The following is a 13,649-nucleotide window of genomic DNA, read 5'->3' on the forward strand; positions in this document are numbered from 1 at the left end:
ATAAAAGAAGCGACAGTCTCCTGACTATGATGGGCGTTAATATTCTAGACACTACTATTTCTTGTGCTGTTAACATAAATCCCTGTTTACCGTTATAACTCTTCTTTGGAACAATCAACATAATGCGATAAGGTTTCCTGCTGTCATACACGAAAAACAAACTTACATTGGTCAAATAAACACCTGAAAAAACAACAACATTGGCCGAAATATATGGAATTTAATTAAATATCTCTTTTTTTTTCTGTTGTCCATCTCATTTTTTTTTCCTGATTTTACAAGTGATTAAAATTCTGAGTGCCCAACCGAGGTCGCTTGTCTCCGTCAACAATACCTGTCATGTTAACTCAAGAGCCCCAAACTCGTGGAATCCCCTCTGATTTAGAGAGCAAAAACTCCTGTGTTTATGGGACTTCGTTCTGCAAGCTACATAGGGTTGTTGACCCCGCAAAACTGTTTACATTGCTCTATATTATCCTCACTCCATTGCATTCCCAACTAAGGAGCTCAGAAGAGAAAAACTTCAGAAGTGTGTTAAAATGGATTAAAATTAACATGTCTGAGGTGTGGTTTAGATATTATGTGTAAAGGCGAGATATAGCGAACGAAGTTTAATTAATGAATTTTGTAAAATTTGAACATAACAGCCTGTACAAAGATTCTCGTTTAGACTGCTAATAATAAAGGTCATGTGCTGTTTCATGACAGCGTACAATTCTGTATGAACTTTATAAGTAACACTAGCTGGAGTACCTGTCCGTTGGACAGGTGAACTAAAAACTCGTTTGTAACAAAGGACAAGAAATTGTGCTTTTGTTTTATTTTTTGTTAACATAATAAACATTAAAAATGCAATAAAAATACTTAAAGTTACTAATACTGAAATAAAAGACATACTGTTTTCAAGAATTCTATCGACATGAAATTAGATGGAGGTCCACCCCCACATGACCTTCCTCATACCATCCTGGGTGCTAATTGATCAAGAAATGTGGAAACCTATAAGTAACAGATGGCAGGAAGATGCGAACAAACAGAAACAAACTTAGCTTTATATATTAGATTATAAGCTACAATTTTAATATTTCAATTTCAATGTGTAAACGTGTAAAATGAGAAATGTCCGAAACATAAACATTTTGTTTTGCAGAACTGAGGAAAAAACAAAGGGAATTGTACGTTTCACCAATACCTCATTTATTAACGATAATGGTTTCGCCAGTAAAGGCATCATCAGGTTATTTTATGACCCTGTTTTTAATTAGACTGTGTTTTCCGCCTCACGAATCTATTGCAAATATGTCATTCATATTCTTATTCTTGAAGCTGTGTTATGTAAATTATTAAGTTATATAAACAACAGGTGGCGTAAAAATAGTATCACGAGAAAAGAAAAACAGTTAATGAACTTTTAGACTCATCGTACGTCAGGAATCTATAAAAATTAATTGGACTTTTATCGCGGTCATTTGTTAATTTTCGTGTAGAGTAGTATTCTGCAATTTTCTAGGTCATAAACTATCCGACTAAGATTAGCAAAGCAAGCGAAGTATGAATTGATCTTTAATCAATAATACTACCGTTCATTTGAAACATACTATATGCATGATTAATATGTCATCTTCTTTGTTCGATTTCTACAATGAATAGAAAAATAAAAAGCATCAACAAACAAAGACAAAAATTTATAAGTAAAATACTAAAAACAAATATAATTATTAGGGACTTATGGCCACTGTATAGAAAATTTCGCATTATTTTATTTCATTTTGGAGTAGGCCAATTTCATGTATTATAACTAAAGAGACGGTCCCAAATACAAGTTGCTAAACATAGTCTGCGCCTAACCCTGAACATTTCCTTGACGAAGACCAAAACAGGCTTGTCCTAACTGTAACACAGAGTAGAGGCTGAAATAACACAAATCTTTCAGTTGAAGAACGTCTTAATTTGGCTTCTCAAAACGTGTGATGGTTTAACGTTCCAACCGCAATACGGCCAGACTTTACACTACTGTTACGAATCACCGTCACACTCACAGTACAAAACTCACTAACGGTACCTAAGGTGGCAGGTTAATATTTCCAATGGTATCAAAGTATTCAAATCCCGTGGCAGAATTGAAAAGTATATTTCACTGCTTAAACCTAAAAAGATGTTTAAAAATTTAAAGAAATAATATATATATTTTTTATTGTAATGGTGAAAATTATCATAATAAACAAGCTGACTTTTGCTGTATTTATTATCCTACAAGATTCACATATGTATCATTGTCTTACACGTTGAATGTAAGGCTTATATCTCCCGAAAAGGGCTAACACACGCACAATTGGAAAATTGCCTAAAGTTCGTCATTGTCAAGAATGCACTCAAAATGCATATAGCATTCAGAAGATCTTAATGTCTTCAAGCTTTAAGGACCTTGGCCTACTTAAAAAAAAATTAAAAAGTAGTACGTTGATAATGAATTAAGTATAGACCGAAACACTACTATAACTACTAAAACTATAAATATACAAATGAGTTTCCATAATAGTAAAACTAGGGACTTATTAAAATAATGTATCGGTTGTTCATAAAATGATCATTGGCGAATAAAATCTAATAAATTGTCTCTTCTGGTAAAAATCTAACTCTTTGTAAGCTAAAGAAAAATATAAAAAACAAATAAAATAAAATGATACACGTCATAAAAATTAATATACCTTACATAAAAAAGTAATACAAGTAACCTGACAATGACTAAAGTGTAAATGTAAGTTAGCTATTTGAAGGTCTAATGCGACAACAGAAGTATTAAATATCAATTAAAGACGGTACTTGATTTGGACAATATAGTATTATTTATGATATATCATTCCTTATGTTGGCGAAGAGTGACATGTGTATTACCGATCATTTGTTTGTGTAACATTACATTGCAGTAATGTAGTAAGACTGATGTGTGAACGAGGCGTCTTTATCAGTTTTTTTAATGGAAACTCATAAAGAGCTTATAAAGGAAGACTAGTTAGAAATCATAATCATTGTTATTGTAATGTTATTCCATTGAAAAACGATCTATAGTGTGTTATTTGTTGTATTCAGTAACGGTGTTACATGCAGTATCTATTTATTCATACACCAAAAAGTATATATATATATATACTTGTATATAAACAAAATAGGAGTAGTTTTAAGATAATTTGGTCGGAGTAAAAACCTAATGTTTACAGAACACAGGAAACTGTTAAATCGGTACTTACCATAATCGTTGTTTGCGTTATCTTCAAATTCTGGTGAAAAATCAGGATCTTCTGGATCTAACAACATTTCTACTTGGTCCATATCATATCCATAGTAACCAACAATATCCTCTGCTGAATCGTCCATATTTAGGTGCATTTACTACACAAAATATGTTGCCTGTGAAAGATTTTAGATAATATAAGTCAGAAGGATACACGTAAAACTTTTAAAGATATGTACATTATGAGGTTTTTCAAAACTATAGAAAACAAATAATGTTTAGTTCATTTCCGGAAAACAACTATTAAGAATATACTTTCGCAAAATTTCTGTACATATATTTTTTTATCTCTTAACAAAAAATATTTATTGGTTTTTACACATTTCGGAGAAATAGTATCAATATAGTAAATCATTAGCAGAAAATTTGTACCAGAGCTGACTTACTCACGAACTCTCTCAGTCAGTGATAGTAGTGAACCATCTAACGAGCCGAACGTAACCGTAAGTAGGGTATTTCAGCTGAGTCTCGTCCATTCTCAGAGATTTCGTGAGTTAATACTGTCAGAAAGACGCGCGATATTTATTAACGGAAACAGTCTGAGAAAACTCAGGTTTGGACATGTTATACAGGAATATTATTACTATCAGTGCATAAAACTAAATTCGATAAGAAAAACAAACGAGGTAACTCCTTTAAGTTAAAATACTTGAAAAGAAATCGAATAACTTATGTTTGAATTAATAATGAACATTTTTCGAATTACTATTAGTATTACTTGACGATATAACGTTATTTATAAATATAATATTATATATAATGGCAATGATATTGATAAATTATCATTTAAATAAAAGATTAGACCAAAGGCTTTACCTTTATTTTAGTAAAGAATATCTCACTTGTTTTCTTGTTATTGGTCCAGTGAAACTTATTAATATTAATAAGAAATTCTCTTAAAGTTAAATTAAAATGCTAGGAATTAGAAAAAGAAGATCCTACCGTACAATTACAACTACAAGATCAGGCCTAATCTGCCGCTTTATCCTTTACTTAGTTTATTTTAGTATAGTTCAGCCACTCTTACTTCTAAGTTAAGTTTCAAAGACAGTGTAACTTTGTTAGTATATTACTGTTGGCATTCTCCGACACAGTAACTTGAGTGTAGCTAATTTTCGTGATTTTGGACACTGACACTTTAGTAATACTAATAGGATTATAATGTTCTACAGTTCGAAGGTAGTGACCAAAATTACTAAATTAACGTAGTTAGAAAGTGCAGTGGTTTAGTTAGTTTAACAAATATGTACATTTTAGCGTGATATTGACCTGGTAGTTAAGGCATTTGACACCCAATCTAGTTGGCAATGGCAGTAAATGGTGTTGACTAGTTCATCTAGTACTAGTTGTCTTCTCTGTCACTGTAATATTAGGGACAGTTAGAGCGGACAGCCATTGTGTAGCTTTGCACAAAATTCGAAATAAAACAAAAGAGTGACATTATAAAGTAAAATAAAGTGTCACTTGGTTTGTACATAAGTGTCAGGTACTGAAGAACAGAGGACATTGAAAAATTATTTATTTATAGGCTTTTGGTCATGAATAGCAAAATAATAGAATGATGTCTAGTGGCTCATGAATGTTGTGAATGACAAATATTCAATTAGGTGAAACTAAGCTAGAGGTAGTTAATGGACTGAAGATGTATGTAACGAACGTGAGAGACATAGACATATCAAAATCTAAAGATGGCTGACAACAAAACATAATATACGAATATTCACTTAAATAGTTACTGTAAGTTTTTAATGTAACAATTAGAATGACCTGAAATAATGTACAAACGTGGAAGGTAAACACATAGAGACTTTGGAATGACCTGAAATAATGTGCAAGCCTTTGGTTGTTGTGCAGCATGTCTCTCACTATGTACTAATAGTAATAGTTGATTGGAAATATGTATTATTATTTGTGATTCATCATTTTACACATCCTCCCATATCAGATACTCTCAGACATTGTTATCAAAGTCTAATTGTCATTTAGATATTCTAGTTATCTAGACTTGTATGTAGCTTCAATTTGTAAGTGATGTTTCTTTATACTTCCCTTTTCAATCCTGAAATAACTGACTTGTTTTTATATTTATCATTATCTGTGTTGAGTAATTTTATGTCAAATGGTCATTGTAGACAAATATATTTCCCTTGCCACAAGTTATCACCAAGATTGCTGTGATTCCTGTATTGATGGAACTATTTTTTTGTATGGCTCGTATATTATTTGGATCCACAAATAATGTGTTGCTTAAATTATGATGATTCTAGGGTTAATATAATACAAAATGTATAATTTTTTTTTGAACTGATGACTGGATGGAAGACAACTGTGGCAGAATCTTCTGCCAATTTATCTCTTCTTGTGCTTGTCAATTAAATGGATGTAATCTATTAATGTGGCCAATGATTAATAAATTACCGAAGATGAATAATCATCCATTTCTGTGTTAAGTCCTGTTCATTAGATTTGTGTTATAACATCAGGGAATTTGTGAAGTTGGTATTTAGAAATTAATCTTTTTGAAAATCATAATGGTTTTCGTGTGAAATTTTTTTTTTTTTGCACAGCAACTAGTTAAGTTTCTTAGATGACAGCATCTGTTTACTTTTTTCCCAAACATATGCCTAGGACTAGATACAAGTTATCATTGTCTTTTTGAGATCACAGGTAAATAGACAGTAAATGAGAATATATAGTGATGATTTCCTAATTTTAATTGATGTGAAACTAAGAAAGCTTGTTTTTTGTAAGGCTTCTCTTAGAATATTAGATTTAGGACTGGTTTCTGTGAATGCTAAGTTTCTTGAAAGAGTTGTGAGGACTGTGGGAATTATTCCTAGTTTAATAGACACAAGGTTCAAAACTACTACACATCACTTGAGCTTGTATCATTTAAAGTTTGGAGAAGTAAGGTTGATTTGATTTAGATGTTTAAAATGCACTTTCCAATCGTAAAGCTTTAGAACGTAGATGAAGATGTATTTTTGATGTTAATGTATGTGAAATGGTGTGTGATGTTAATTTGATGTTTTTTATTGTTTCCATTTGTTTTGTTTTTTGCACAGCTCTGAGTGCATTCATTTTACTAGAAACTTGTAGCGAACCAGTTAGTTGTTTTAAAATATTAATTTTAATATTCTACTCCTTAAAAATATCCTGGCTCTCTCTTTGTATTTGTGATGTTTTTCTGTGGTTTTTAAGTCTTCCAAGAGTTAAAACAGTACTCTTTATATATATATATAACTTCTTATTTTTACTGTTTCAGTTGGAGAATGTGACTGGTCTGATTCTTGTCAATTATGCAACAAAAATTTCCAATTAGTTTATTTTTTCAAGAATATGTCAGCAGCAGAAGATTCAAGTGAAGGGCCAGTCACAAACCCATCTATTAGTTTTTTACTACGCCAAGTATATTACGCCCACAGGAAACAAGTGAAAGGTTAGAATACACTTTACTCTGGCACATATTAGTATAACAGAGTTTACTTTAAAATACACTTAATCTGGCATGTATTAGTATAACAGAGTTTAACTTTAGAATACACTTTACTCTGGCACGTATTAGTATAACAGAGTTTACTTTAGAATACACTTTACTCTGGCAAGTATTAGTATAACAGAGTTTACTTTAGAATACACTTTACTCTGGCACGTATTAGTAGAACAGAGTTTACTTTAGAATACACTTTACTCTGGCATGTATTAGTATAACAGAGTTTACTTTAGAATACACTTTACTCTGGCATGTATTAGTATAACAGAGTTATACTATAACTCAGCAATATTTGTCATGTTCAAACATTTATTTAGCATAATTCGTGAAAAAAGTAAAAAAAACATGACTGTATGTTTATTTCTGCACAGCTGCAGTTTATTTTTGTCTGGGAGCAAAACAACGTCAATGTTTTTAAGAATTCTTCTGACCTTTATTTTTACTAAGAAGCTGTCACTTCTTGAGACTACCTTATCTATTTCTTAATGTCAAATATTGAAACCTTGCTATGGTGCCACACCAAATGGTTTTATAATTTACTAATAAAACAGAGCTATAAAGAAGTTAAATATCACGTAATAGTAGAGTAAATATATAGATTTTAATATTTATTTTTCAGAACTTCTGTAAACATTGTGAAAGTATTTGTTTGTTAAATTATATCTGAAAGCTATAGAAAATTTCTTCAATGAGAGACATCAGATAACTTGAGATAAGGTAAGCTTGTACTGTTGAGTGAAGGGTTGGGTGGGTAACAAAGAAAAGGGATACAAATTGAACAATGTTAGTTATCATCAGGTTCAAGATATATATATATACATACATAGTATAAAACAAAAGTCGCATGATTTGAGATTGTTTAAAGCTTGATAATGGTATCTGATTCGTTGTTTAAAATCACAATATTTCTACTTTTAATAGATGTACTGTGATTTTTATCGAGTTGCGATGTTTGCAAGTAAGCATGAGTTGATTTTTTATTATATTCACCAAATCAGATCTACAAGTTTACTGTTTAGTGAGTATGGTAAGTGACTACAGAATATTCTGGTGACTCAGATCGTTACTCAATATTCTGATGTTTATCCTATTCAAACAATGTACACAAATAAATTGGCTAACTGGCTACTTAATTACTTCTAATTGTAATGGTTGCATGGTATAAATGAAAAAACACCATTATCGCTGATAGTAAAATGTTTTAATCATTATCAACTTATTTGATTTAGAGATGATCACTATTTTAAAACAAATATAATGGCAACTGTTTAGTGGTATTTAGTTAACATTAGTGATTGATTTGCCAAATACAAAATGTCCAGATTATATTAAAAAATATTGTTATAGAGAAAAATACAAAAATGGTGACCATGTTAAGAGGTCTCCATATGAAACCAAGAATGATTCAAAACTTCCTTAAGAAAAACAAAACAAGGCAGATAAATATAAAAAGATTAATACTGTATTACAATAGTGGCATAGTTTTCAAGAAAGATGAGGCTAGCATCCCATTTTATTTTATTTCTTGCTTGTATTGGGGATGGGGGTGGAGAGGGCACACACCTATTGATTAATTGTATGTAAACACACCATGAACTTATTGATTAGATGTAGCAAATACCACTAATTGCTAAGCTCTAAAGAAATAACTATCATGTTGAATGTTGTTTTTTAAATTCTAGCTTTCATTGAATTGTTTTGTTTTTAAGAAATTTTCAGTTGAGTAAGTTTGACCACTGGTTTGAATGACATTACTATGATAGTGTATTGCTTTTTGAAACTATCATATGACATTATCAAGGTAGTGTAGTGCTTTTGAAACTATCATATGACATTATCAAGGTAGTGTAGTGCTTTTGAAACTATCATATGACATTACTATGATAGTGTATTGCTTTTTGAAACTATCATATGACATTACAGTGATAGTGTATTGCTTTTTGAAACTATCATATGACATTACCAAGATAGTGTAGTGCTTTTTGAAACTATCATATGACATTACTGTGATAGTGTATTGCTTTTTGAAACTATCATATGACATTACCAAGATAGTGTAGTGCTTTTTGAAACTATCATATGACATTACCAAGATAGTGTATTGCCAAGTCCACACACCACATCACCACACTAACATTCAACAAGTCCACAGAATAGCTATATCACTTCTAGTCCTGAAACCTTATAGAAAATCCAGGTTATAGTTTTTATGTTTTGTTTTAAAGGTCTTGGTGCTTCACAATCAGAACTAGGTATTTCACTTCTAGTCCTGAAACCTTATATAAAACCCAGGTTATATATTTTTATGTTTTGTTTTAAAGGTCTCAGAGCTTCACAATCAGAACTAGGTATATCACTTCTAGTCCTGAAACCTTATATAAAACCCAGATTATAGTTTTTATGTTTTGTTTTAAAGGTCTTGGTGCTTCACAATCAGAACTAGGTATATCATTTCTAGTCCTGAAACCTTATATAAAACCCTGGTTATAGATTTTTGTATATTTCTGCAGAATTAGAAAATGAAATCGTCACATTGAAGCAGATGATAAATAAACAGAAGAAGAATGACAGGTAAAGAGTTTGATAAGCCGTTTTAGTTCATGCAGTTATTTGTAATGGTTATTTTAACAAGTCATATTGAAGCAGATGATAAATAAACAGAAGAAGATTGACAGGTAAAGAGTTTGATAAGCCGTTTTAGTTCATGCAGTTATTTGTAATGGTTATTTTAACAAGTCACATTGAAGCAGATGATAAATAAACAGAAGAAGAATGACAGGTAAAGAGTTTGATAAGCCGTTTTAGTTCATGCAATTATTTGTAATGGTTATTTTAACAAGTTACATTGAAGCAGATGATAAATAAACAGAAGAAGATTGACAGGTAAAGAGTTTGATAAGCCGTTTTAGTTCATGCAGTTATTTGTAATGGTTATTTTAACAAGTTACATTGAAGCAGATGATAAATAAACAGAAGAAGATTGACAGGTAAAGAGTTTGATAAGCCGTTTTAGTTCATGCAGTTATTTGTAATGGTTATTTTAACAAGTCACATTGAAGCAGATGATAAATAAACAGAAGAAGATTGACAGGTAAAGAGTTTGATAAGCCGTTTTAGTTCATGTAGTTATTTGTAATGGTTATTTTAACAAGTCACATTCATATAATTACTATGTTTGTTGTATCCTAGCTGCCTTGATAAGCTCTTGTAGTTAGCAAAGTTTGTCATTAGCAGTGGATATGGCAGACATTGTGTGGTTGAAGTGTTTAAAAATAGAATTATCTTAACACTACTGTTTTATTACAAATATCATTGACTATAATAATGCTTTGCCAGCTTAAAAAAAGTTCTTGCACCATAAGATCTTGTTTATAATCTTTGGTTTAAAATAAAATTCATGTTTTATAAGCTTTGATCTCGTGTATCTTATCACTGTCATGGAATCTTCCACAATTTTGTATCGTATTCCTTGCTTTTCTTGGAGAAAATGTAGCATTCAAGAGAAAAAAAAATCTGATAGGTACGAGAAAGATTGGTATACCAGGAATAATCTCTTGGAGGATTATAAGTATAACAAAAAAAGTTTAATATATTTGCTATAGAAGAGAAATTATTAAGGAATTATGCTTATTAGTATTAATAATCTTTCACTGCCATATTTATAAATAAATTCTCCCAGCATAAATTTAACTTGTAGACAAAAGGACATGTCAGAAACTTGAAGCCAATAAACTTTGGGAAGTTTTAAGAGGAGTATCCTTTCTTATGGTTGTCATTTTCAAGGGTTAAATGAAGGTTATGTAATGTGTAACACGTAGGTGCTCGTGGCATTGTGCTATAGCAGCGAAAGAAAAGCACATGAATTAACCACACAGGTGTGTTTTAAAGTATTATTTCTGTGTTTATTATTAAACATCCTTAAAGTCACAATTATGAAATCTTTTAAGAGTGGTTTTTGTAACATTTTGATTCACAGTTTTTTTAATCTGTTGAAATGTTAATAGCTACGAGTGTTTTTTAAAGATTTAATCGACATATTTACCTCAAGGGTTGATACTATTGATGTGACAGGAACAGTAATATTGTTTTGAAATTAGTATTTTTTGTTATCTAATTTTCCAGTGTACCACCTTGTGAAGAATGTAAGAAAATGAAGACGTTTGTTGCAGAACAGGAACAAAAAATTCTTTTGCTTGGTAAAGTTCATTTTTTGATTTGGCTACAACATGTTATGGGAGTACTTGCCATATTTTGGCCCAATAGCTATAAAAATCATTGATTTTAGTATTTAGTAGTGTAAGTACCTCATTAGGTCATTAATTGTAGTTTTTAATAAAATAAGTACCTCATTAGGTCATTAATTGTAGTTTTTAATAAAATATGTACCTCATTAGGTCATTAATTGTAGTTTTTAATAAAAACAAGTACCTCATTAGGTCATTAATTGTAGTTTTTAATAAAAATAAGTACCTCATTAAGTAAACACTGTCAGTAGTACTGACAAACAGTGGTGGGAAATACCATATTATAGAATATACTTAAACACTGTCAGTAGTACTGACAAACAGTGTAGGAAACACCATATTATAGAATATACTGTAAACACTGTCAGTAGTACTGACAAACAGTGTAGGAAACACCATATTATAGAATATACTGTAAACACTGTCAATAGTACTGACAACAGTGTGGGAAATACCATATTATAGTATATACTGTAAACACTGTCAGTAGTACTGACAAACAGTGTGGGAAACACCATATTATAGAATATACTGTAAACACTGTCAGTAGTACTGACCAACAGGGTAGGAAATACCATATTATAGAATATACTGTAAACACTGTCAGTAGTACTGACAAACACTATCTGAAATATAGAAGTATGTATTTTTTCTCCTACAGAACAAAAGTTTGGAAAAACCTCAGAAATCAAACATCAGTTCTCTGAAAGGTATTTATTTGTATCCATTTATTGAACTTGGAACCGTGATTTATGCTGTTTTGTATCTAGAAATAAGGATTCATGTTTTTGATTAGTAACGGGTATTTTACCAGGAACTAGTCTATAGTTATTGACAACGTGATCATGTGTTTATTTATATGTTTAATGAAAAGGATTAGATTTATCATCAGTGTAAACAAGTTTTGAAAACAACAAAATAATTGAAACTACATTTTTTTGTACGTTTTAAGGCCAATTGTTATCATAAATGTTTCTCTGTCACTTCAGTGATTCATTTTGTAGATTTTGGTGTTATAAAAGGAAATATTTTTTACTTGTGTGATACATTTACATGAATTCAAGCTACTTCATCAAGAACCAGAGTGTTAATTATCATCACATGTTAATAATCTTGGTGAAATGTCAATATTTTGTATTAGCACTGCACTCATTCAAAAAAAATAATGAAAATTAATTGATTTACTTTGAAGTGTTTTATTTTCTTAGTGATTTGAAACTATTAAATATATGCAACATATTAGGAGTGATCATTGCATTTGAAACAGTTTAAACACATATCTCCTATAGGAGTGGGTGTGGCCCAATGTCCAGCATACCCTGACCGTGAATCTAAGTATTCATGGCTCGTGACCCGTTGCTGTCAGAAAACACTTTGAATTTTGAGGCCTTAGGTAATTTATAACAATGATGGTTAAATCACACGATTTGGTTAGGTTAGAGTAGCCCATGAGTCGACGACCAGGGTGTTGCAGACTGCCTGTCTTGCCTTTAGTTGATCGATTTCAAATTAGGGATGACTATTTACAGATAGGCCTAGCATGGCTTTGTTCTGGGGAAACGTAGTGTGTTTATCTAGACTTGAATTTAATTAAATCAACATTGATTTACTGCAACCTATAAAATGTGTGGCATTTCCTGTTATCAGGTCTGGACAGAAAGTTCAAACCTCTATTAATCTACTTGATATACACAGTTAGACATTATGTACATAGACAGCCCTTCCAGAAAGAATGCCGTTTTGTTCACATCTGAATCAGTATGTCCGTAGGAGATGGTTATTTAGGTTAAGTTACATTCTTAAGTTGAACAGTAATGCTGTTTTGTTCACATCTGAATCAGTATGTCCCTAGGAGATGGTTATTTAGGTTAAGTTACATTCTTGACTTGAACAGTAATGCTGTTTTGTTCACATCTGAATCAGTATGTCCCTAGGAGATGGTTATTTAGGCTAGGTTACATTCTGAAGTTGAACAGTAATGCTGTTTTGTTCACATCTGAATCAGTATGTCCCTAGGAGATTGTTATTTGGGTTAGGTTACATTCTGTAGTTGAACAGTAATGCCGTTTTGTTCACATCTGAATCAGTATGTCCCTAGGAGATTGTTATTTGGGTTAGGTTACATTCTGAAGTTGAACAGTAATGCCGTTTTGTTCACATCTGAATCAGTATGTCCCTAGGAGACGATTATTTAGGCTAGGTTACATTCTGAAGTTGAACAGTAATGCCGTTTTGTTCACATCTGAATCAGTATGTCCCTAGGAGATTGTTATTTGGGTTAGGTTAGGTTACATTCTGAAGTTGAACAGTAATGCCGTTTTGTTCACATCTGAATCAGTATGTCCCTAGGAGGTGGTTATTTGGGTTACGTTACATTCTGAAGTTGAACAGTAATGCTGTTTTGTTCACATCTGAATCAGTATGTCCCTAGGAGATGGTTATTTAGGTTTTACATTCTGTAGTTGAACAGTAATGCCGTTTTGTTCACATCTGAATCAGTATGTCCCTAGGAGATGGTTATTTAGGTTTTACATTCTGTAGTTGAACAGTAATGCCGTTTTGTTCACATCTGAATCAGTATGTCCCTAGGAGATGGTTATTTAGGTTTTACATTCTGTAG

The 13,649-nt window shown here is 31.3% G+C and overlaps 1 protein-coding gene across 1 annotated transcript in view; it reads left to right on the forward strand.

The window, feature by feature from the left end:
- Positions 1–3,840: 3,840 nt before the first annotated feature.
- Positions 3,841–13,649, forward strand: part of LOC106475966 — a gene marked incomplete at its 3' end in the record, with an annotated part of 13,192 nt that continues 3,383 nt past the window's right edge. The window contains exons 1-5 of the mRNA XM_013936642.2: positions 3,841–3,918; positions 6,558–6,731; positions 9,296–9,356; positions 10,908–10,981; positions 11,691–11,739. Of these exons, the coding sequence (XP_013792096.1) occupies positions 6,632–6,731; positions 9,296–9,356; positions 10,908–10,981; positions 11,691–11,739 (284 nt within the window). The remainder of the gene's footprint in view (positions 3,919–6,557; positions 6,732–9,295; positions 9,357–10,907; positions 10,982–11,690; positions 11,740–13,649) is intronic.

The sequence above is a fragment of the Limulus polyphemus genome, unplaced genomic scaffold, assembly GCF_000517525.1.
Source record: "Limulus polyphemus unplaced genomic scaffold, Limulus_polyphemus-2.1.2 Scaffold9528, whole genome shotgun sequence".
Classification (NCBI taxonomy): domain Eukaryota; kingdom Metazoa; phylum Arthropoda; class Merostomata; order Xiphosura; family Limulidae; genus Limulus; species Limulus polyphemus.